Genomic DNA, 20675 nt, shown 5'->3' on the forward strand with positions numbered 1-20675 from the left:
TCCTCCCTGCACCTCCGCTCCTGTGCAGAAACGGGGTACTGGGGAGCCTACCTCCTGGGGGTTCATGACGATTCAAGGAGATAATGAATGTAGGAGAGGGCCGGCTTTCAGAAAAGGTCCTCCTCCTGTTTTTCCTCTTGTTCTTATTCCCCCTCCATCTTTTTCTCCCCCTCCAGTCTCACTTTCAGAATTTCTCACCGATTACCTAGTCTTTATACTCATCCAGGACAACATCTTACACAGCAAGGGCACTGCAGGAGGAGTAGGGACTCTGGGTTCTAATCCTGCCTCTGTCAGTAACAGCTGTGTGACCCTCAGCAAACCACTCTGCCTCTCTAGGTCCAGTTTTCACACCCATAAAAAAGAAAGGGGGTTAAACCGTATGTTATAGATAATAAGAGCTACACTGACCAAGCTCTTGTTTTATGTCAGACACTTTCCACTTATGATCACGAATCCTTTCAATCTAGGTATTGTTGTTCTTAACATAGTCACTGGGAGCTCGGAGAGGTGAAGTAACTTGCCCTCTATCTCATGGCCTGGGGAATGGCCGCCCTGAGTCTGCACCCACCGTCTGGCCGGAGCCCAGGCTCAGCACCTCCTGATGTTCTGGGCACGTGCTTTGTTCCTGACGTGGCTGGTTCCTTTCTTCCTTTGCTGCTGTGTTCTGTCCAGCACGCGTCTGACTGTGTAGGTGGCTTTCAAGATCTATCCCAACATCTAACTCCCTGGAGCAGTCCCAGCCTACTCTGGGCACATGTTTATTGGGTGTCCTCTCTGCTTTATGTTAGCTAGTGTACGTCCTCAGATCTTCATGTTCCAGTTTCAAGTACCAGAACAAGCCAACAAAACAAACCTTGGGTGAACTAGACTGTTCGTCTTGCTTTAACTACGCTTATCGTATGAGACTCCGCTAGGGGCTCAGTGCATAATGCTAAGAGCCTTGCCCTGCCCTCTCCTGCCCAGATTGTTGGGATGATGGGCACATGCCTTTTCAGTCAGGGTGCCGTCTGGCTGCATAACAAAGACTGACACAACAGAGGCTTAAGCAGGAGAGAAGTTCATTTCTCTTCCACTTCCTAATCCAACTGTAAGCAGTCATGGTGGCCCAGAGCAGCAGGGACACAGTTTGTTCCTCCTTTGCTGCTCTGCCATCCCCAACAAACAGCCTGCACCTCATGAAATAAGATGGTTGCTTCAGCTCCTGCAATCACATCTGCACTCCAGCCAGGGGGAGAGGAAGGGGCAGGAGTACCTTAAAAGTTAAAACATTTCAGCTCCCCTCCCGATGGCCAGAACCTCGTTACATGACCACTCCTAGCAGCAGGGGTGGCTGGGAAATGTATTCTTTAGCTGGGAAGCCATGTGCCAACTGAAACTTTTGTTACAGTAGAAGAAAGGGAGGTCAGATGCTGGGGGAGCAATTAGGGTCTGTGCCACACACACCAGTAACTCCCTTTGTATGTACAGAGTGGTAGTAAATTCTGCAGTAGGGATTACTCAGGAAAAAGGTGAGACTGGGAAAGAGTTCGCCAAGGAGGTGACCTTTGCACTGAACTTTAGAGGCAAGAGAAATGTCTTAGGAATGGCAAGTGGCAAATACATGCATCAATCTCCCATGCTGAGGCTGGGGCAGACATCATCAGTCAATTATCATCGCATTCTTTCTCCCCGAGCACTGAGGCAGCCTCAGAAACCTCCCTCACATCATGATGGTGGGCCATTGATTGGGTTGGCCTGCTGGTTGAACCCTATTTGCTGTTGCTGTTCTGCCTAGCAAAGGGCTTCCTAGACTTCTCACCCTCCCAAGAAGAAAGAATAAGCTGTAGTGATGATCTGAGAGTTTCAGCTAGTGGTGTGCACATCTCTTGCCAACTCTGTGCTCAGGGAGGTCATGTTGGTAGCCTGAACTCAGCCATGGTGGGAGTATTGACATCACGGCAATTGGCAAATGTTATAAATCACTCTTTCCCTCGTCCACCGGAGCAGGTTGTTAAACATTTATGAGCACGCCACTGTTTCAGCCTGGTCTTTCAACCTTTCTTAACAAAAATCTTGCTGAAAGTTGAGTACTGATTTCTGTTTTTATGAGGGTTCCTGCTGAGCCCTCCTTGGAAGATCTTGCTTTGTCTTGGGGTCACCATTCTGAACGTCAGTTCCTGCTGAGAACTAAAGGTGTGGTGACAAACGGGGGAGACTTGGGAGACCTGTAGGATTAACAACGGTCGTTGCTGTGTCGTGTTCTGGACGACTGACGCTTCGGCGGCAGATGGGATGAGAGGGCGGCGCTAGGAAAGTGACATGGTTCTGCAGAAAGAGGACATATGTTCTGAGATTTTAGGTCACCAATTGGACAATGCTGGACTTTCTCCTGGATAAATGTTCTAGATTATTCACAATCAAGTGGTCAAACCTCTCAGCTGCTGGGTTGCACACCCTGCTGACCCAGAAGACCACATGCACCATATGTAAGCTGCGTCAGTTTCCTTTTCTCCAGTGGTAGGGGGATGGGCCCACGGCCTGCCCAGATGTGCAATTTGGTGATTCACTGGCCTAGAATGTCTTCGTTCACCTCCTTGGAAGTGATGCCCCGGGTACCAGAGTCTCCACTTGGACCTGTGAGCAGGTCTATTCTCCATTTGTGTGGCGGCTTCAGCTAACCAGGCAGATTCCCTGCCCTGCCCTTTGGGCCGTGCAGCTCCAGATGCGTGCTCACTTGGGCAGAGCCAGGTCCGTGGCCACGTGGATGGAAGGAGCCACGGAGACCCAGACTCCATGGTCCCTGTTGACCAGACGAGGCCCCATCTGGAATGTCCCCACCCTGTTCCCGAAGGGGAGAAGTTTCTCTCTGCTGAAGAACAGCTGTGCTGAGAAGGTGGCCCATCTGGCTGGCAGGACCGCTGGGGCGTGGGAGGGGCGATGCTCGTGGCTTCCTTCCTCCTTGGGCTGGGGGCTCCCCGTCTCGCTTCCTGCCCTGCAGTGTCACTCCCTGGTGCTGATTCTCTGCTCCGGGAAGCCCACCTCCTGATCCCCGCTGCCTGGCTTCCCCCTCCAGCGAATGGTCTGGGTCAGAGGCTGACCTGGCCACTGGGAAAACCCACGGTAGGGCCTAGAAGGGAGTCCCCCCCACCCAGGGGTTCCAGGGAAGCTCCCTAGAAATGCCAGGGAGGCACCTGCAGAAGGACTGAGAATAAGCCAGGTCGAGGAGGGCGGGAGGGGCCTGCCAGGCTGAGGGAACAGAGTCGGACAGTCGCAGAGCTATGACGCCCGGTGTGTCCAGGAACCGGGAGCAACTGGGCATGAACAGAGGCAGGGGTGGCCGCCGGAGGTGGAGGCCTGGTTGTCAGCCCTGCCGGGCTCCCACTGTATCTGGAGGGTCGCTGGTCACATTTGCATTTTAGAAAGGCTTCAGCTTGGGGGGAACCAAGACCCCGGGCAGGGAGGCCAGCTTGGAGTCTCCCTCCCCAGAGCCTAGGGCTGAGTGGGTGAGAGAACCTGTGTGTTTAGGTTAAGAAAAGCCAGGACACAAACCCCCAGACCTGCTTCTCAGAGGTGGGAAGGGTGGTAACCGGCGCTCAGCAGCCTCGGCATTCTTGCTCCTGATCACTGTGGCCGGTTCCCACGTGAGTTAACCTCTCAGCTCCCTGCCTGCAGCAGTCTGCCGGAAGACGGTCTGTCCGCAGATGGGAAGGGGCATGGCTGCCAGGGTCCCCAGGCACCAGGGAGGCACAGAGGGACCTACCCCTGGCTTCGGGGGCCCGGGGTATAGACAGTCCCCGGGAAGCTGTGTGAACCCCGGGCCACTGGCCTCCGGCTGGACAGCCTTTGTCCTCTGTGTCTCCCCTCACACGGCCCAGCCAGAACTGACAAACCCCGGGCCGAGTCATCTAGGCGAGTGACTCATGCTGGAGGGGGAGAGGGGAAGAGCAGAGGCGGGTGAGTTAATAGGAAACCCATTACGTCCCGGAGGTCACTTCACATGAGGGACAAACGGTCCATTGAGGTTGGTTGGCTGCTGGCTGGCTCTAGCAGCACTTGGGGTAGGAGAGTTCATTATCCAGAAAAGCAATACCAGATTGTCGGGAGGGGCCCCGCCAGCACGCCCCGCTCTTCCTCCCTCCCTCCCACGCGGAGCTGTCTGTTCCCAAGACTGTAGTCCATGCCCCTACATCTCCTTTTCACTTTTGTATTCTGGAGAAAAGTAAAGTAGATATCTCTTCCATGGGCAAAAGCTGTGGTCAGGCAGACTTTAATTCATTCCTTCCCTCCCCCAACCCCACTCTTTTAAATAGCCCAAACTGGCTAAAGATAGAGTGAGCAGCATTGATCGGTACTGAGCTCCCCGTCACTGGAGGTTTGCAAGGGTAGGTCGATGAGCATTTAGGGGGCAGGCATTGGAGGGGATTCCAGCAGGGTCTGTGGTTGCAAGATAAGCCTTGAAGACACTTCTGAAGTGTGCAGAAGAGGCGGGGAGGGAACCTGTTTCCCTGCCCTTTCCATGCTGACCGGCCACCGCTCCTGGCAATGGGCTGGGGCATTGTCAGAGCATGTGGCCGCAGTCCAAGGGGCCAGGCCGGCTGGCAGCTCCCTGGGGACAACGTAGCCTTGGTCACTGCGGTGCTTTAAGCGTGGCCACAGAGGCACTGTTGTCCCCTCTTCTCTGCTTAGATCCCGCTCAGATCCCGTTGTTCCCGCTGATGTGGAACTAGGGCAGGCTGGTGACTCAGCCTCGTCCCCACACTGCAGCAGTGGCAAGCGGCCTTCAGCTTTCGAGCCCTCGGAGCAGGGTGCCTGCTTGAGAAAAGTGGCGAAGAGACCAGGACAGTGATGGCCCCTGGGGACCTGGGAATGTCCTGTCCCCCGGGAAGGTGCCCTGGCCAAGTCTCCTGGCAGCCTTGGGGGTGACGGGTCCACAGCCTGGCACAGTCACTCGCTGCTTTGAGGCTGGGTCGGTACCAGGCCGGCCACTCCCCTGGGGCCCCTCGTGTGACTTTGCAGAGCCATCGGGAGGGCCCGGGGGAATTTCCCATCAGCTGGGGGGTGTGGGAGGCTGAGCGTCCGCCACCCCATCTCTGTACCTCCAGCCTCTACTGGTTGCTAGGAAGTTGGGGACTTCAATCCATTCCAAAGCCCTGTCTAGGGGGCTTGGAGTGGGAACGGAGGGTTGTGGGACTGTGTAAAGAGGGAATAATCAGGAATAAAACATGAGTCATCAAAAGAAGAGACTTCCTCCTCCCCCATCGTATCTGGGTGATCACTCACCAAACCAGAGTCCCAGACAGCAGCCGAATTTGCCAATCAAAAGCCCATTGGCCGCACGAATAAACAACTGAGTCTCCAAAGCCACAGCCGGAGTTCAGCTGGTGAGTGGTCATCTTGCAGGGTCCTAATTTCCGCCCTGTCCTTCTGCCTTCCGTGTTAGGGGCCGCTTCCCCCTGCCCTGGCTCCCAGGGTCCCGTAGGGTTTAATATCATCACAGTAAAGTTTGCAGCGAATCTGAAAGATGGGAGGGGTGGGCAGTGCTGCCCCCCTGGTCATGCTGTCCTAGGACGCAGGGAAACTGCAGCTGATTCAGGCCTGAGCGTCTGTCCACTGGAGTCGAGGGCTCCGGCTCGTGGGGGTGGGGAAGCCTGTTGGCTTGGGGCCCGAAGGCCAGGAGCTTCCTTTGGTGGCTCAAAAGCATGATTTAGAAGAGAAAGATTTTGTTTAAAAAGTCCCCTGCCTCCAAGATAAGGGCCAGGCCGCTGTGGTCAGAGTTTGCTGTAAATGTTCCGAGCAGAGCAGGCTGGAGCGAGAACTGGGAAGTTTGGGGAACAGATTGATCACGTGCTAAGAGCACGGCATTCCCCTTTGAAGTGAAACCTTCTGGCTGCATTTAAGCAGCCAGGCAGATGGCGTAAGGGTGTTTTGTAGCCTACGCACCGGTTAAATGTCAGCCGTACCCAGACGGGCTTCAAGGGAAGATTCAAAATCAGGCTGCCTGAGAGACTCAGTGGTCTGAAGCATGGTCGCTGCTGATTTCACAGGGTGATAAAAGGGACACGGGTCCTGGAGGCCTGGTCCAGTACAGGCAACGCCCCTGCCTGTCACCCTGAATGCTGGGGCTGGGGCTGGGCTGGTCTGTGTGAGGCTGGCAGGAGCGCAGGGAGTCCAGGGGAGTCCCAAAGGGCCCTCTGCCCCTTTGGGCCAGTTCCCTGTCAGGAGTCCCCGTGACCCTGCCATCCCGCAAAGGGAACTGAATGAACTCTGTCATTCCACAGGCTCTAACAGGGCCTCAGGGGAGTCTCAGGGAGTCTCCATTGCAGGCCTGGAGGCAAGGAAGCAACTGGCTAAGGGGTCTCCTGGGGGGCCCTGGGGTGGGCGCTCTGATATTTAAACGGAAAAGACAGGCAGGGAGCCATCAAGGGCAAGACCTGGGGGAGGCCGTCCAGGCAGAGAGGACAGCTATGCAGGAGGAGGCCGGGGGCGCCGAGTGAATAGGTGAGGCTGCAGCGGCGGGTAGAGGCCAGGCACCTGGGACCTTGGCGACCTCGGTAAGGAATCTGCACTCGACCCTTAAGCTGTGGGAGGTGACGTAGTCTGATCCCACTTTTAAAGCCTCGCCGTGATTTCTAGGGCGAAGGGAAGTGAGAGCAGAACAAGCAGGTCAGTTGGGAGGATTTGCAGGAATGCAGGGGAGAGGGGGCCACGGCAGGGCACGAGCCAGTTGTTAAGCACAGTCATTATTAAAATTTTAATTATATATTAAGTGTATACAATATAAAAGACGTGATTTCCATTTCATACAATGTATGTTTTATGAAAAACATACGCTCGAAAATAAATTATTTAAAATTAAATTCTGTGGAATTATCGTACAATCCAGCAATTCCATCTCTGAGTATACCCCCAAAAGAATTAAGTGCAGAGACTCAGAGACATGTTTGTACGCCCATGCTCGTAGCAGCATTATCCACAATAGCCAGAAGGTGGAAGCATCCCAAGTGCCCATCGATGGATGAATGGATAAACAAAATATGGTACGTGCGTACAATGGAATACCATTCAGCCTATAAAAAGGAGTTTCTGACACACGCCAAAACATGTGTACCTAGAATAACAACAGTTGAAGACATTACACTAAATGGAATACGCCAGACACAAGGACAAATATTACGATTCCACCTTACATGAGGTACCTTGTGTAGTCAAATTTGTAGAGACAGCAAGTAGCATGGTGGTTGCCAGGGCCTGAGGCGAGGAGGGGGAAATGGGGAGTTACTGTTTAATGAGAGTAGAGTTTCCGTTTGGGATGATGAAGACAGTTTTGGAAATGGACGGGGGTGATGGTTGCACAACAGCGTGAATGCACTTAGGGCCACTGAACTGTACACTTAAAGGCGTTTGAAATGGTAGATTTTTTTTTTTTTTTTTTTGCGGTACGCTGGCCTCTCACTGTTGTGGCCTCTCCCGCTGCGGAGCACAGGCTCCGGATGCGCAGGCTCAGCAGCCATGGCTCACGGGTCCAGCCGCTCCACGGCATGTGGGATCCTCCTGGACCGGGGCACGAACTCGCATCCCCTGCATCGGCAGGCGGACTCTCAACCACTGCGCCACCAGGGAAGCCCCACATTTTATATTATATATATTTTACCACAATAAAAATGCATCGCTCTATTAGAAAAAATTATAAAATTAAATCGTAGATGTATATGGTATGAATTAAATTACTTACAAGTAATTATATTAAGAACAAAGATAATACACAGAGCTCACCCCTTCCGAAGTATCTTACTACATTTAACCATCATCTTTGTCTTTTTTTCTTTTTGAGTTAATTTATTATTTATTTATTTATTGGAGTAAAATTGCTTTACAATGTTCTGTTAGGTTCTGCTGTACAATGAAGTGAATCAGCTATATGTATACCTATATCCCCTCCCTCTTGGACCTCCTTCCCCCCACACACACATCCCACCCATCTAGGTCGTCACAGAGCACCGAGCTGAGCTCCCAGTGCTGTATAGCAGGTTCCCACTAGCTATCTGTTTTATACATGGTAGTGTATTTATGTCAAACCTAATCTCCCAATTCGTCCCACCCTCCCCTTCCCCCTCTGTGTCCACATGTCTGTTCTCTACATCTGTGTCTCTATTTCTGCCCTACAAAGAGGTTCATCTGTACCATTTTTCTAGATTCCACATATATGCGTTAATATATATTTATTTTTCTCTTGCTGGCTTACTTCACTCTGTATGACAGACTCTAGGTCCATCCACATCTCTACAAATGGCCCAATTTTGTTCCTTTTTATGGCTGAGTAATATTCCATCGTATATACGTATCACATCTTAACTCCAGATGGATTAAAGACCTAAATTTAAGACCGGACACTATAAAACCCTTACAGGAAAACATAGGAAAAACACTCTTTGTCATAAACCACAGCAAGATCTTTTTTCACCCACCTCCTAGAGTAATGAAAATAAAACCAAAAATAAACAAATGGGACCTAATTAAACTTAAAAGCTTTTGCACAGCAAAGGAAACCATAAACAAGACGAAGACAACCCTCATAATAGGAGAAAATATTTGCAAATGAAGCAACGGACAAAGGATTAATTTCCAAAACACAAACAGCTCATGGAACTCAATATCAAAAAAACAAACAACCCAATTAAAAAACGGGCAGAAGACCTAAATAGACATTTCACCAAAGAAGACATACAGAGGGCCAAGAGGCACTTGAAAAGATGTTCAACATTACTATTAGAGAAATGCAAATCAAAACTACAATGAGGTATCGCCTCACACTGGTCAGAATGGCCATCATCAAAAAATCTACAAACAATAAATGCTGGAGAGGGTGTGAAGACAAGGGAACCCTTTTGCACCATCGGTGGCAATGCTGATACAGCCACCATGGAGAACAGTATGGAGGTTCCTTAAAAAACTAGAAATAGAACTACCATATAACCCAGCAATCCCACCACTGGGCATATACCCTGAGAAAACCATAATTCAAAAGGACACATGTGCCCCAGTGTTCACTGCAGCACTATTTACAATAGCCAGGACAGGGAAACAACCTAAATGTCCAACGATAGATGAACGGGTCATCTTTGTTCTCGAGTTCTTCATCTCTGCTGTATCTCTATGGTAGAAACACTGTATAACGGCAGCTACTGCAATCTCTTCCCAGCCCCAGTTTCTTTTTAATTAATTTTTATTGGAGTATAGTTGATTTACATTGTGTTCGTCTCAGGTGTACAGCAAAGTGGTTTGGTTATACATATACACACATCCACTCTTTTTTAGATTCTTTTTCCGTACAGGTCATTACAGAGTATTGAGTAGAGTTCCCTGTGCTATACAGTGGGTCCTTAATAGTTACCTATTTTATATATAGTAGTGTGTATATGTCAATCCCAATCTCCCAATTTATCCCTCCCCACCCTTCCCGCAGTAACCATAAGTTTGTTTTCTACATCTGTAATTCTATTTCTGTTTTGTAAATAAGTTCATTTGTACCATTTTTTAGATTCCACATATAAACGATATCCAGCCCCAGTTTCAACGGTGTCTCATTGGTAGCCCCAAACTGGCCAAGATGGGAATACTTAACACCACAGAAATAGGCCAATGCCACACATCAGGAAGAGTTGTTTTGCCGGTTGTTAAACCTTAGGCAGCATACCTCTGGCAGAGGGGGTGGGCTGGAGAGGGGGAACTTGAGGAGGGACGTAGACTGATCCACGGATATTTGAGGCAGACACTTCCTGATGGCTTGGACGTGGCGGGGAGGGAAAGGGAGAACTCGAGGGTGACGCCTTGATATTTGGCTTGAGCGGCTAGGTAGATGCTGGTGCCGTTTACCGAGATGGTGGGCTGAAGGGGCTTGAGGGCTGTGGAAGGCTCAGCAGCTGATGGACCCGAGGCTCTGGGGCTCAGGGAGGCCCTGCGGGGCGCTAGGTGCACGTAGAGCTGAGACCATATGGCCCATACCCCAGAGGAGCCAGATGGTCCACTGCATGGGGTGTCCGGTCCAAAGGCCTGGTTTTGCTGGGCAAAGAGCCACCATCCTCCCTCTGCTCCCCATGCCACCCCCCTGGAGCGTGGGGTCAGGGGTACTGATGGGTGAGCCAAATGGCTGTTTCCGCCCATCTACTTCCTCCTCCCGTTCTCCCCATGCTTTGCAAGGGTCACTCCACCTGGGCTGGACCTGTGGGGTTTCCCTTCAGGCCTGCTCCTTCCATCTCCAGAAAGGCTTCATATTTATACATTTCTCACCCAGCCCTGGCCTCCAGCTTTTCTGATGAAAACTTGCTGTCTGAGTGCCCCCGAGCCCCCTCGGGACTGCCACCTGCTGGCCAGCGTTCACTGCCGACTGCAGGATTTGGGGCTTATGAGACATCTTTGGGAGAGGCAGCTTTGGCCTGAAGGGATGATTCAGATGGGAATTTAAGGTCTGTAGGAGGGTCCTGGGGCTGCCGTAACAAAGAACCACAAACTGGGAGGGGCTTAACAGGACAAAAAATTATTCTCCCTCAGTTGGAGACCAGGAGCCTGAACTCAAGGTGTCAGCAGGGCAAGCTGTCTCCGAAGGCTCTGGGGAAGCGTCCTGCTGCTTCCAGCTTCTGGGGTCCCAAGTGTTACTTGATTTGTGGCTGCGTCACTCCCATCCCTGCCTCTGATTTCACGAGGCCCTTTTCTCTGCGCCTCTGTGTCTTCTCCTTTTTGGTCTCTATAAGGACGCTGGTCATTGGATTCAGGGCTCACTCTAATCCAGGGTGATCTTGTCTCAAGACCCTTAGCTTCATTCGTCTGCAAAGATCCTTACACCAAGTCAGGTCTCATTCTGAGGTTCGGAATGGACATATCTTTTGGGGGGCCCACCATGCACCCCACTACATGTCTCATGGTGGACCTGTGAGGTAGGTGGCCCCTCTGATGTCCCCCTGATCACACCTTCCCCTTGGGCCAGGCCTACAAACGGTCTTGCCTTCCCCCGTGGCCTTGGGAGAGCGCACCATCCCAGAATTTGGACGCATTGCAGTTCTTTTGCTCTCGCCAAATTTAAGCTCATCTTCTTCCCTCTTCTGCTGCTGCTGCTGCTTTTATCTGCCCAGCGCCCCTCCCAGGATTGTCTGTCCAGACCCCGGCCCTGACTGCTCATGCCCTGGGACAGGGGGTCAGGGCACCCTCCCCATCCTACAGGGATCAGGCCTTATTAAAGTCCTGGAGCCTCACTTTGGACACAGTCATCAGAAGTGATCAAAGGATGGGGGATGATTAAAGGGCCGGGGACAGATGATTTAAGCTGAGGAAGAGAAGGCCAAGGAGCAACTGGATTGTCTTCGAGTTTGGAGGAGGTAATTATTACTCGAAGGGTGGTGCCCAGCTGTTTCCCATCTCCTCTGAGGACAGAAAAAAAGAGGAAATAAATGATGTACAATTAGAGCGGTTGGTTAGATACAAGGGTGAACTTCCTGGCTGGGAGTGTGGCCAAGTGCCGGGGTCGGTTTCCTCAGGGAACAGGGGGGAATCTCCTTACCTGGAGGTGTCTAGGCCTGGCAACGGCAGCCTCAGTGGTTAAGTGAAGGGGGGCCAGAGGCAGGCAGGGGGATGGACTGGACGGGGTCTGGAGCACAGTCCTGCCAACGTTCTGGCCTCGGAGGTCCGCTCCCTCCTGCCATTGTCCTTTGGGTTCCCATGGGGGAGCATTTTGGTGAGGCATGCACCCTGGCTGGGCTCCCTGAGGAGATAAGCTTAAGTATGTTTAGCTCCACTGTGAATGGAAGTGAATAATGCACAATAAGCCAACCTATTCGAATGTGGTAGAACTCCAGGCCAGCGCCCTGGAAGAACAATCGCATGGGTGTGTCTACGCTCACCAGGTGCTTTTTATAAACACACTGGAGAGTAATGCTGTGGCCCAGGCTGGATGCTGTCCTGTCTCTGAGACCCAGCATCTTCCCAGGGGGTTATGGCATTAGGCTGTTTCTTAGAGGCAGTGGACCACCAAACCCCCAAATACTGGGTGGGCAGGTGGCCAGAAGATTGGACTGTCGGGTGGGCCCAGGTGCTGGTTTTCAGACAAGAAATGCCCCGGGCTGGTGTGGAAGCCACCCGGGGTGCTATTGATGACAGTGGCGACTCCATTTCTGAAACCCCAGCTCCCAGGCAGAGGGTGTGTGCACATCTGAAATGTCTGTGGTTTTGCAGTTCCTTGTCCACAAACTCACTTGGTTGAAAATAGTTCAAAATATCCAAAGCATGGGGGAGGGAGAGACTGCTTTTCTTAAAAAGGAAGGACTCGATTTCATCAACTTAAGAAATCTCATGCCCAGCGCATTGCACTCTCCGCAAGAGGCCCTGATTAACCGGGATGGCGGTCAGGCCTCAGCATCCCCTGCGCCTTTGGGATCTTTCAGAACTGGGGGCGTGGGGGCTGGGAGGGGAGTGGCAGTGACCAGTCTGAGACCCAGGACGAGCTCTCGGGCACTCGCATGCCACCCGGAGGGCACCGTATTGCCGAATTGCCCACCAGCTCAGAGAGCGTCTTTCCCTGCTGTTCTCACACAGGCCCCCGACTTGGGGCAGAGGCCCTGGGTCTAAGAAAATGGGAGGATAGGCAGGAGTGCCTAACTGGCTGGGGGGATTGGAAGAGACCCCCTCCCCCCATTGTTGGTGCCAGACCTGGAGGGCCCTTCCTGGCTGCTCTTCAAGTTCCAGCCCATCCTTTTGTCCCCAGCCCTTGGGACCTGACTGCCTTGTAGGTAATAGGGCTTGATCAATGTTTGTCGAATGTACGGAGAAGGGCAGAAATTAACTGGCCGGGAGGGCAAGGCCAGGCCTGAGGTGTGGGCCAGATGGGGCCGAGCCTCACCGGCAGGCCCCTTGCTCCCCGTCCCCTCCCCCAACGCCTCCCTTCAGATACTTTGAAATATCTGCGCCTTACCAGGGAGAACACGGGGTCTACGCTCTGCCTTCAGGAAGCCCCTTGTTGTGCAGCGTTGGAGTGGCACGTGTCCCTGGCGGTTCTGACAAGGGTGTTCCGTCCCTGCCCCGCGTCCCCGGTGGGCCAGTGCCTTTTCTGACACCGCCCCCGAGGGTGCAGCAGCGACCTCGGGGGCGGTGGGCTGGGGGTAGGGAGCAGCTGGAGAGGTGCCCCAAGAGGGTGGGATTTGGCGCCCCCCTCCCCGCCCCGGGTCACGTGACTGGCGCTCGCCCCTCGGCTCTTGGCCAACAGGCTGGGCTCCTGCCGGCCGCCAGTCCGAGCGCTTAACCCTTGGAGGCGCTGCGCGCGGGAAGGCGGCGGCGAACTTTGTTTGGCTGCGTAAATAAAACCTCCCGCAGAAGGAACCCTGCGCCCCAGGGAAGGGGAGGAATCTCTTCCCCCCTCGGCGCCGCCCCCGCGCCGCCGCCCGACCTCCACATCCGCCCACATCTGGCCTCAGCGGGGCGTCGGGGGGGGAGGGCGCCGGGGCCGCGTCCGTCGCCGTCCCCTGGGCGCGGGCCAGGCGGGTAGAAGGGGGGCTCTCGGGTCGGGCGCCCGGGACTCGGCCTGTCCCCGCGGCGGCCGCTCGGGTCCCAGCCCCCCAGGCCCAACCTTGACAGGCGGGCGGAGCAGCCAGTGCGAGAAGTGGAGGCCGGGCCGCGGGTGCGGGAACCTGATCCGCCCGGGAGGCGGGGGCGGGGCGGGGCGGCGGCGCGGGGAGCAGGGAGCGCCGGCGCCCGCCCGCCTCCCCCATTCATTCAGCCGAGCCCGGGGGCCGAGGGGCTCCGGCGGCCAGCTCTACACGGCGGGAGCGCGGGCGCGGCCCCCCAGCCAGCGCGCAGGGCCCGTGCCGGCCGGGGCGCTTCATTGCCGCCGCCCTCCGCGCGTCGCGCCGCCCGCGAGCCACCATGTCCGACCCCGCGGTCAACGCGCAGCTGGACGGGATCATTTCGGACTTCGAAGGTGGGTGCCGGCCGGCCACCGCGCCGCGGGCGTGCTCGGGGGCCCCTCGGGGCGGACCTCAGGCGAGACGGGGGCGCGGACGGGGAGGGAGGACCCCGATGGGGTGCCCTCCCGCCGCGCCCCCCGCCCCGCGCCCGCGTCGCCTCCGTGGAGCACCCCGTTAGGGGGACACGGGGACCGCGCGCCCTCGCTGGCCCCTGCGCTCGCCCTGCGCGCTGCCGCTGGGTTTCCTTCCTTTTATTGTTGTTTGTGTTTGCCGAGCGACGACAGTCTCCTCGAGGGTTCGCGGGGCTTCCTCAAACGGCCCTGGCGCGCGGTTTCCCTCTCAGCTGTCGCTCAGTCCTATCCCTCCCGCGCTCCCCGTCGGCCTCGGGGCCCTGGCCCCGCGGCGGGTTGGGGGAGTTCGCTACCCGCCCCCGCGTCCCGCCCGCAGGACAGCCCCCTCCCCCACACCAGTTTCGGAGCCGGGGCTGAGCCGAATCCGGGCTGGGCAGGGACCCGAGTGGACACGGCCCAGGCCGCGGCGACTGTAGAGGAGGGCGTCCCATCGGCCCCCATCCGGGCCTGGGGACATCCTCCTCGTCCTCCCGGAGTCCGGCTGTGGAGGGAGGAGGGGCCTGCTTGCTGGTTGGGAGCGCGTTTTGGTCCCCTCCCCCCTCCTGGGTTTACAAAGTGTTGAGAGACTTGGGGGGCTTCTCCCGCCGGGTGCGGTAGGGCATCCCGGTCCTGGGCTCGTGTGTGTGGCTTTCGTGCGTCCTCGTGACTGCCTGTGGCTCTGCGTCCTGCGTCTTGGGGAGTAAATAAAGCGGTCGGAAGGGAAGCTCACACAATAGTCTCCAGCACTTAGGGGCCGGATTTCTGAGGGGCGGGTCTGCCTCTGCTGGGATCTGGAGCCCCCGCCCCTCGGAGGGGCTCCCAGGCAGCCTTGGGCAGAGCCCTCTGGTGGACCTGGCCTTGGGAAGGCTGGGTCGAAAGGAGTTAACAGGCGTCCAGGTGCCAGGCCTTGCGGGGAGGTGCCCTTCCCCCAAGGGCAGAATCAAGACTGGGATCTTCTGGGGGTCCAGAGCCCAGCCATGCACGTGGCCCACCGGAGGTCAGCCCCATCTGCGCGGGGCACTTCTCCGGGACCAGAGCTTGGCTGCGCCCCCAGCAGAGCCCCAGAGGCGGTGATTCTGGGCTGGGCCTGGACTGGCTTAGCAGGGGGTGGAGAGACAGGAGGGGGTGGGGTCAAGTGGCCGGCTTGCCCTGTGCGAGGGATGGTCTGCTGGGGACTGGCTCTGTGGTTGGAGCACTTTTCCGACTCTGACACTGGGCACTGAACAAGGGGAGTGTGGGTCTGCAGAGCTGTGATGGCTTGTACCCGAACATCGGGACCTCTTGGGGCGCATGCTCATACCCAGCATGTTCCCCGAGTCTCCTTCCTTCTGTTTCGCCTTCTGCTTGCCCCCAGCAGCCCTCCCGCAGCTCCTCAGGGGCCTTTCATCTCCTGAGTGTCCGAGCGGGAGAACTGGCCCATCTGGAGACTGCTGCCGCCTTCAGGTTCCGCGCTGTGTGTGCTTTTCTCCTGTGGCCTGTGGGAGTTAGGCTGGCCTGCGGTCCCTGACCTGGAAGCGGAGCTTTCTGGGGTTTCAGGGGATGAGATGGGAGCCCTGAAGCAGGATCGGCAGGAGGAGGTTTGGGGGTTGTGTGGTCTGTCACAGTTCGTGCCACGTAGGTAGTTAGTGCCCCTCCCTCCCGGCCCCGCGTGGGACTCCATCCTCGCCCCGAAGTGCCCCATCTGGAGCCGCTGGTGGCCTCTGCGGCTGCTTCCCAGGCGGCTTCTCCAGGCTGTCATTTAGCTGGAGACAATGGCCTCATTGAGACTGTCCTGGTGCAGCAGTTGGCAGCCCTGTGCCTTCAGGGGGAGGTTTCTCACTCTTAGGGAGCGCGGCCTCGGACCCCCCCGGTTCCCTGTGTGTCAGCCTCTCCGTTGTGTGCCCTGGAGAGCCGTTGTGCTCTGAAGACAGGAGAGTTAGAGCCCCCCAGTGTACCTGGGCATGCGTGTGTGTGTGTGTGTGTGTGTGCGCGCGGGCTCCGCACGGCCAGCTTAGGGACCAGAAAGGCGGCCTCCCTAAGAGCCCCAGGAACTTGGAGTGGAGTTGGGTTTTGGGGCTGATAGCCTCAAACAGAGAGACGTGGGAAGGAGCGATCAGGAAAGGAGGCGAGTGTCTGACCCAGAGCAGCAGTGGGTGATACAGGCTGGCAGAGCCAGGGCAGAGGAAGGTCGTGTGGAGGAGACACAGTCTGACTGCAGCAGAAGGAGGAGCGCGTTCAGGCAGCGACAGAAGCGGGGGAGGCCGGAATGAGCTGGTCCGTTAGGACTGGGACATAAAGAGGGGCCAGCTTGCCACAGTCGGACGGTGAGGCCACGGAGGCCCAGGTGTGCCCATCCCCCGGGAGCCCGGACCGTCCTGGGGAGGCAGCCGGAGTGGTTGAGTTCGGAGCCGAAGTGCTGGTCTGTTTCTCTGGGGCCAGTGGGGGGCCTCGGCCCGGGCTGCCCACTCCGCGTCTCAGTTTCCGCGAGGTAGGGTCAAAGTCCCGATAGTTCCTGAGGCTGGCGGACTTGGCCCCGTCTCGAAGCACGTGTCGATGGCCGAAGGATGGAGGCCCCAGGGGCCACCACCAAAGCCGGGCGAGTTCTGAGCCACGGCGTTGCTGGGGATGACAGTACGTCTGAGCAGACTGGAATCCTGCAGCGGGGGTCGACGGGCTCTGATGGGGTGTTTCCTGGAGGTTTGGGGCGACGGCAGTATCCAGGCTGGAGCAGCGTGCCCTGCAGGGCAGACAGATAGCTGCCCCGGGTGGATATGCATGTGGGGGGGATGGAGCGGGCGCCCACCGTTAAATTCTGCTGATGCCCCACATCCCGGGCACATCCACCCCCTTCCCTGAGGAACGCTCTTCTCTTTTCGTCCCATTATTCCTGCCCATCCCCTTCCCCACCCTGGAGAATTGAGGGCGAGATCTTTAAGCTTCATCCCATCACCGAGGTGGCACGGGGATTCAGCCTGTCTTCTATTTTGGACACGTCTGTGGATTCAGGTCTCCCGGGGGACTGAGAGGGTGGCAGTGTCCTCCATGGATGCAAACCTCCCACACTGGTCTTTGCTCTCGCCCTAAGGAGGATCTCAGGGCTCCGTGGAGACCCTCATATTAGGGGCATGCGATTTTTTTTTAGAGAGTCTCCTTTTCCGCTTCCCCCTGTTTGAAGATGGGCCTCAGGTGGCTTCCGCGCCCGTCACTCCCTGGGTGATGGGGTGGCCCGAGCGGTGACGTAGTCCCCTATCTGGCTGCCAGGCACAGAGCAGTGGAACGGCGTGTTCTCTAGTGAACTCAGGCCAACTCTGCTATCGCAAACGCTATTACAACCCTGGTCTTTGTGTAACAAAAGCCCTTCCAAGTGCTAGCTGTTGGCCTACTTTCCCTAGCAGTGTTTGCTGTAACCAGATTTGCACACGGAGAAAGAATCCTAAAAGTCCTTGATGTTGGTTGAAACACAGTCTGGCCCAGGACCCAGGAGCTCCGGACCCAGAGCCTTGTTCTCCCGCCTAGAGGACATGTCTGCCCTTCTGAACCCTCTAACGTCTTCTCGAGGATCCTGCCAGCCAGATCCTGGAGCCCAAGCAGGCCCTAGGCCCCAGAGCGTGAGAATGGGCAGAGAGCAGGGAGAGGGTCTCCTGGGGAGACGAGACCATGCAGATGCACCTGCTTGTCTGGGAGCCCAGACACCTCCTGGACAAGGGCTCCCTCGATGGCTGGATTCGGGGGCCCGTTTCCTCCCAGGAGGACAAGGCCTAGCTTTGTGACAGGTGCAGATCTGCCCCTAATTAATGCCAGTTGGCCTCTTGAGGGATGAGTCCTGCTTTTCAGCAAGACTCGAGACCTCTTGTGAATTCAGCCTCCCGCAGTTCTCATCTGGTGGCAGGAGACAGGATCCATGGCGGCGTGAGGTTACTTGGTGGACCGGAGGAGCCGGCCTTGCCGGCATTCTGCTGGACTCTTGGGGGACGAGTCCCGCTTTTCAGCTACGGGGGGACGGCTCTCTGACGGCTCTGACCACCACCGGCTTCGCTGGCCTGCTGCTCTCGTGTCCCGGGCCCGGGACTAGGCTCACCCACCGTCCTGATTGTGAGGCAGAGGGCGGACACACACGTGCCAGGTGCCAGAAGCGTCCCCGTCATCGGCTGGGCTGAGGGTCAGACGTGGGCCAGGGAGGTGGGTCCAGCAGGGAGGACACCCCGTGCTGTGGGGCGTCAGTCTGGAAAGGCTTCCTGGAGGACATGGATCTCGAGGAAGGTATTTTGTTGTTTTGATTTTTTTGGTTGTGCCACGTGGCTTGTGGAATCTTAGTTCCCAACCAGGGTTCGAACCTGGGCCCTCGGCAGTGGAAGCGCGGAGTCTCAACTGCTGGACCGCCAGGGAAGTCCACGTAGGACGGTTTGAAAGAGACAAGTGGGCAGAGTTTGCCTCCAAAGGGAGAGGGCCTTTGGGGAAGTGATGGGTAGGGCAGCTGGGAGCCCCGCGCGGTGTAATGCTTAGGAGGGCAGGCTCGCTCTGCCATTGGACAGCTGGGTGGTGGAGGGTGTCTTGGCCCCTGAGCCTCAATTTCCCCTTCTGTTGAATGGGGTCATAAACACCGCTGCCCGCGGGTCGTCTTGGGGAGACAGCCGACAGCCTGAGCCTGGTGCCTGCTCGCGGGAGCAGAGCTTGAGGTGGGGGGTCAGGTATTTGCAAGAAACGGGTGGGCGTGGACGCCTAAATGCAGGAATCTGGGTGACGGAAGGGAGGGGTTCAGAGGCCACCGGCAAGGGTCTCCCTGAGTGGTGACGGGGCGGTGAGTGAGACCGTGTAGCATGGTCAGCACAGCAGATTCGGAGCCTGCCGGGGGGTCCCCCTGAGTCCAGCAGATACTTGGGCTGCCGGCCAGCGTGGGAGCCCTGGCCCCAGCCCAGTGGACATCCCATCACGCTCTTTCACTGTCAGAGCTTGGAGGCTTGGGTCAGGTGGGCTGCAGGGTTCCTTCACTGGGGAGGTCATTCCAGTCTCCTCTGCATCCCCCCACCCCAGAGCGTCCCAGATGGGTGGACCAATGGCCCGTCCTACAGACAGCGACACAGGCGTACGCTGGACGATCTGACTTTGAAGACAGTGGGGTGTGGCTGCCTGCCCACGGCTCTGCTGGCTGCCAGCCTTCCTGAAAGGGAGTTGTAACTGGGAGCTGGTTGTGTTGCAGACCAGGAGCTAGGAGGATGATCCCATCTGGGGCCGGTGGGGAGAGCCAGCGCTCAGAGGCAAGAGCTTTGTGACTCGAGCTCGCCCCGGGGGCTGGTTAGGTCTGCACCCCTGCGCCCGCGGAGGCTGAGGGCTGGGGGCAGGGTGCCTGGGCACGGGCTGGGGCCTCTGTGCCTGGAGGAACGAGCCCACCAGAGTGTGAGCCCCCAGGCTCAGTGGCAGCCACGGCCAGCACTGTGCCCAGCACATGGTGGGTACTTGCTCAGGCCACGTGTCTGGGCGAGGCTGTCCTGCTGGTGGAAGCAGTGGCCTGGCAGCTCATTCGTGCTGGGACGTTGCCAAGGAAGTACTAACGTGCAGGTGGCATGCTTGCCCTGCAGGGGCCGGGGACTTCGCAGCTCGGTGACTGTGGCCTTGGCATGCCCCTCAGGGGTGCTGCGGCCCTCATCCTGGCACTGGCTGAGCAGCATGGGGCCTCGCCTTCTCTTTTTCCTTGAATGTTCACAGTTCAGGGGTGTTGTCACATTCCGAGATCAAGCCCCCTACCACGGTTCAGCTCAACCATCACTATTATTGCACACCCCCCGCCCCCCCATTTCCCAGCTGAATGTCCCTCACTCGTTGTGCTGGGGGTGGGCTGGCTGCTATCAGAAGAGTCTCCTTGGGGTACAGACAGGACCACGGGGCCAGCAGCAAGGATCCGGGGGCCAGGCTCAAGGGACCCATGGTGGCCCCCAAACCCAGGAGTCCCACCTTCCTGCCAGGCCAGGCGCTCCCGATGGGCATGAACAGGGGGTGCATGGTGCTATAGACCTGGTGGTGTGTGTAAGAAGGGTGGGCTGGGGTAGGGGGTAAGGGGTGCCGGGCTACAGGTTTACCAGAGATGAAGGCCTCAGGGGATGTCAGTTTTTTGGTTCATCCCAGAAACCCAGCCAGGAGACCAGTTCCTTTGCTTTTTCTTGACAAAGCCACTGAGGAAAAATGGTCCAACAGTGGCTATCTTTCCAAAGTTCTCTCGGTTTTTCCCAAATTTGGAGGCTGAGTTGTTATGAGACCAAACAGGCTGGAACTCTCTGGCACATGGTTCCAGAGGGCTGAGGACTTGTCATCTCTCTGGCCAAACAGACCCAGCGCTTGGCCCCTAGACACCCCCGGCGCCTGGGGCATTTCTGGGCTCCGGCTGTTTAATTTGGTCTGGACAGAGCCCGGAGGGCTCCGTTCAGCCTGGACCAGGAGATGGTCTAGAAGCTTCAAGTTTGTTGTCGTTTTTTAAAGTGCTGCCAATGCCCAGAAATTTAGGCGAAGGGTCAAGAGGATGGTGGCCTTGGAATATACACAGCGAGCCCCCCCCCCCCATAGGACAGAGCAGGGGCTGCAGAGGAGGTGGGGCAGCCCCTGGGAATAAGGCTCCAACCTGCCTCTGTCATCTCTGTGTTTGGTGTTCTTCTCTGTTGATGCTCTG

General features: G+C 56.7%; 1 protein-coding gene across 2 annotated transcripts in view; it reads left to right on the top strand.

Moving 5' to 3' along the window:
• SEPTIN9 (septin 9) overlaps nucleotides 1–20675 on the top strand; it is a 164815-nt gene that overhangs the window by 46450 nt on the left and 97690 nt on the right. The window contains exon 1 of one of the 2 annotated variants that reach the window (XM_059997170.1): nucleotides 13508–13942. The exons of the other annotated variant lie outside the window; for it this stretch is intronic. Within the exon in view, the coding sequence (XP_059853153.1) occupies nucleotides 13888–13942 (55 nt within the window). The 5' untranslated portion in view covers nucleotides 13508–13887. Of the gene's footprint in view, nucleotides 1–13507; nucleotides 13943–20675 lie in introns of those variants that run through there. 2 annotated transcript variants of the gene reach the window in all.

The sequence above is a fragment of the Delphinus delphis genome, chromosome 19 (genome assembly GCF_949987515.2).
Source record: "Delphinus delphis chromosome 19, mDelDel1.2, whole genome shotgun sequence".
Taxonomy (NCBI): Eukaryota; Metazoa; Chordata; class Mammalia; order Artiodactyla; family Delphinidae; genus Delphinus; species Delphinus delphis.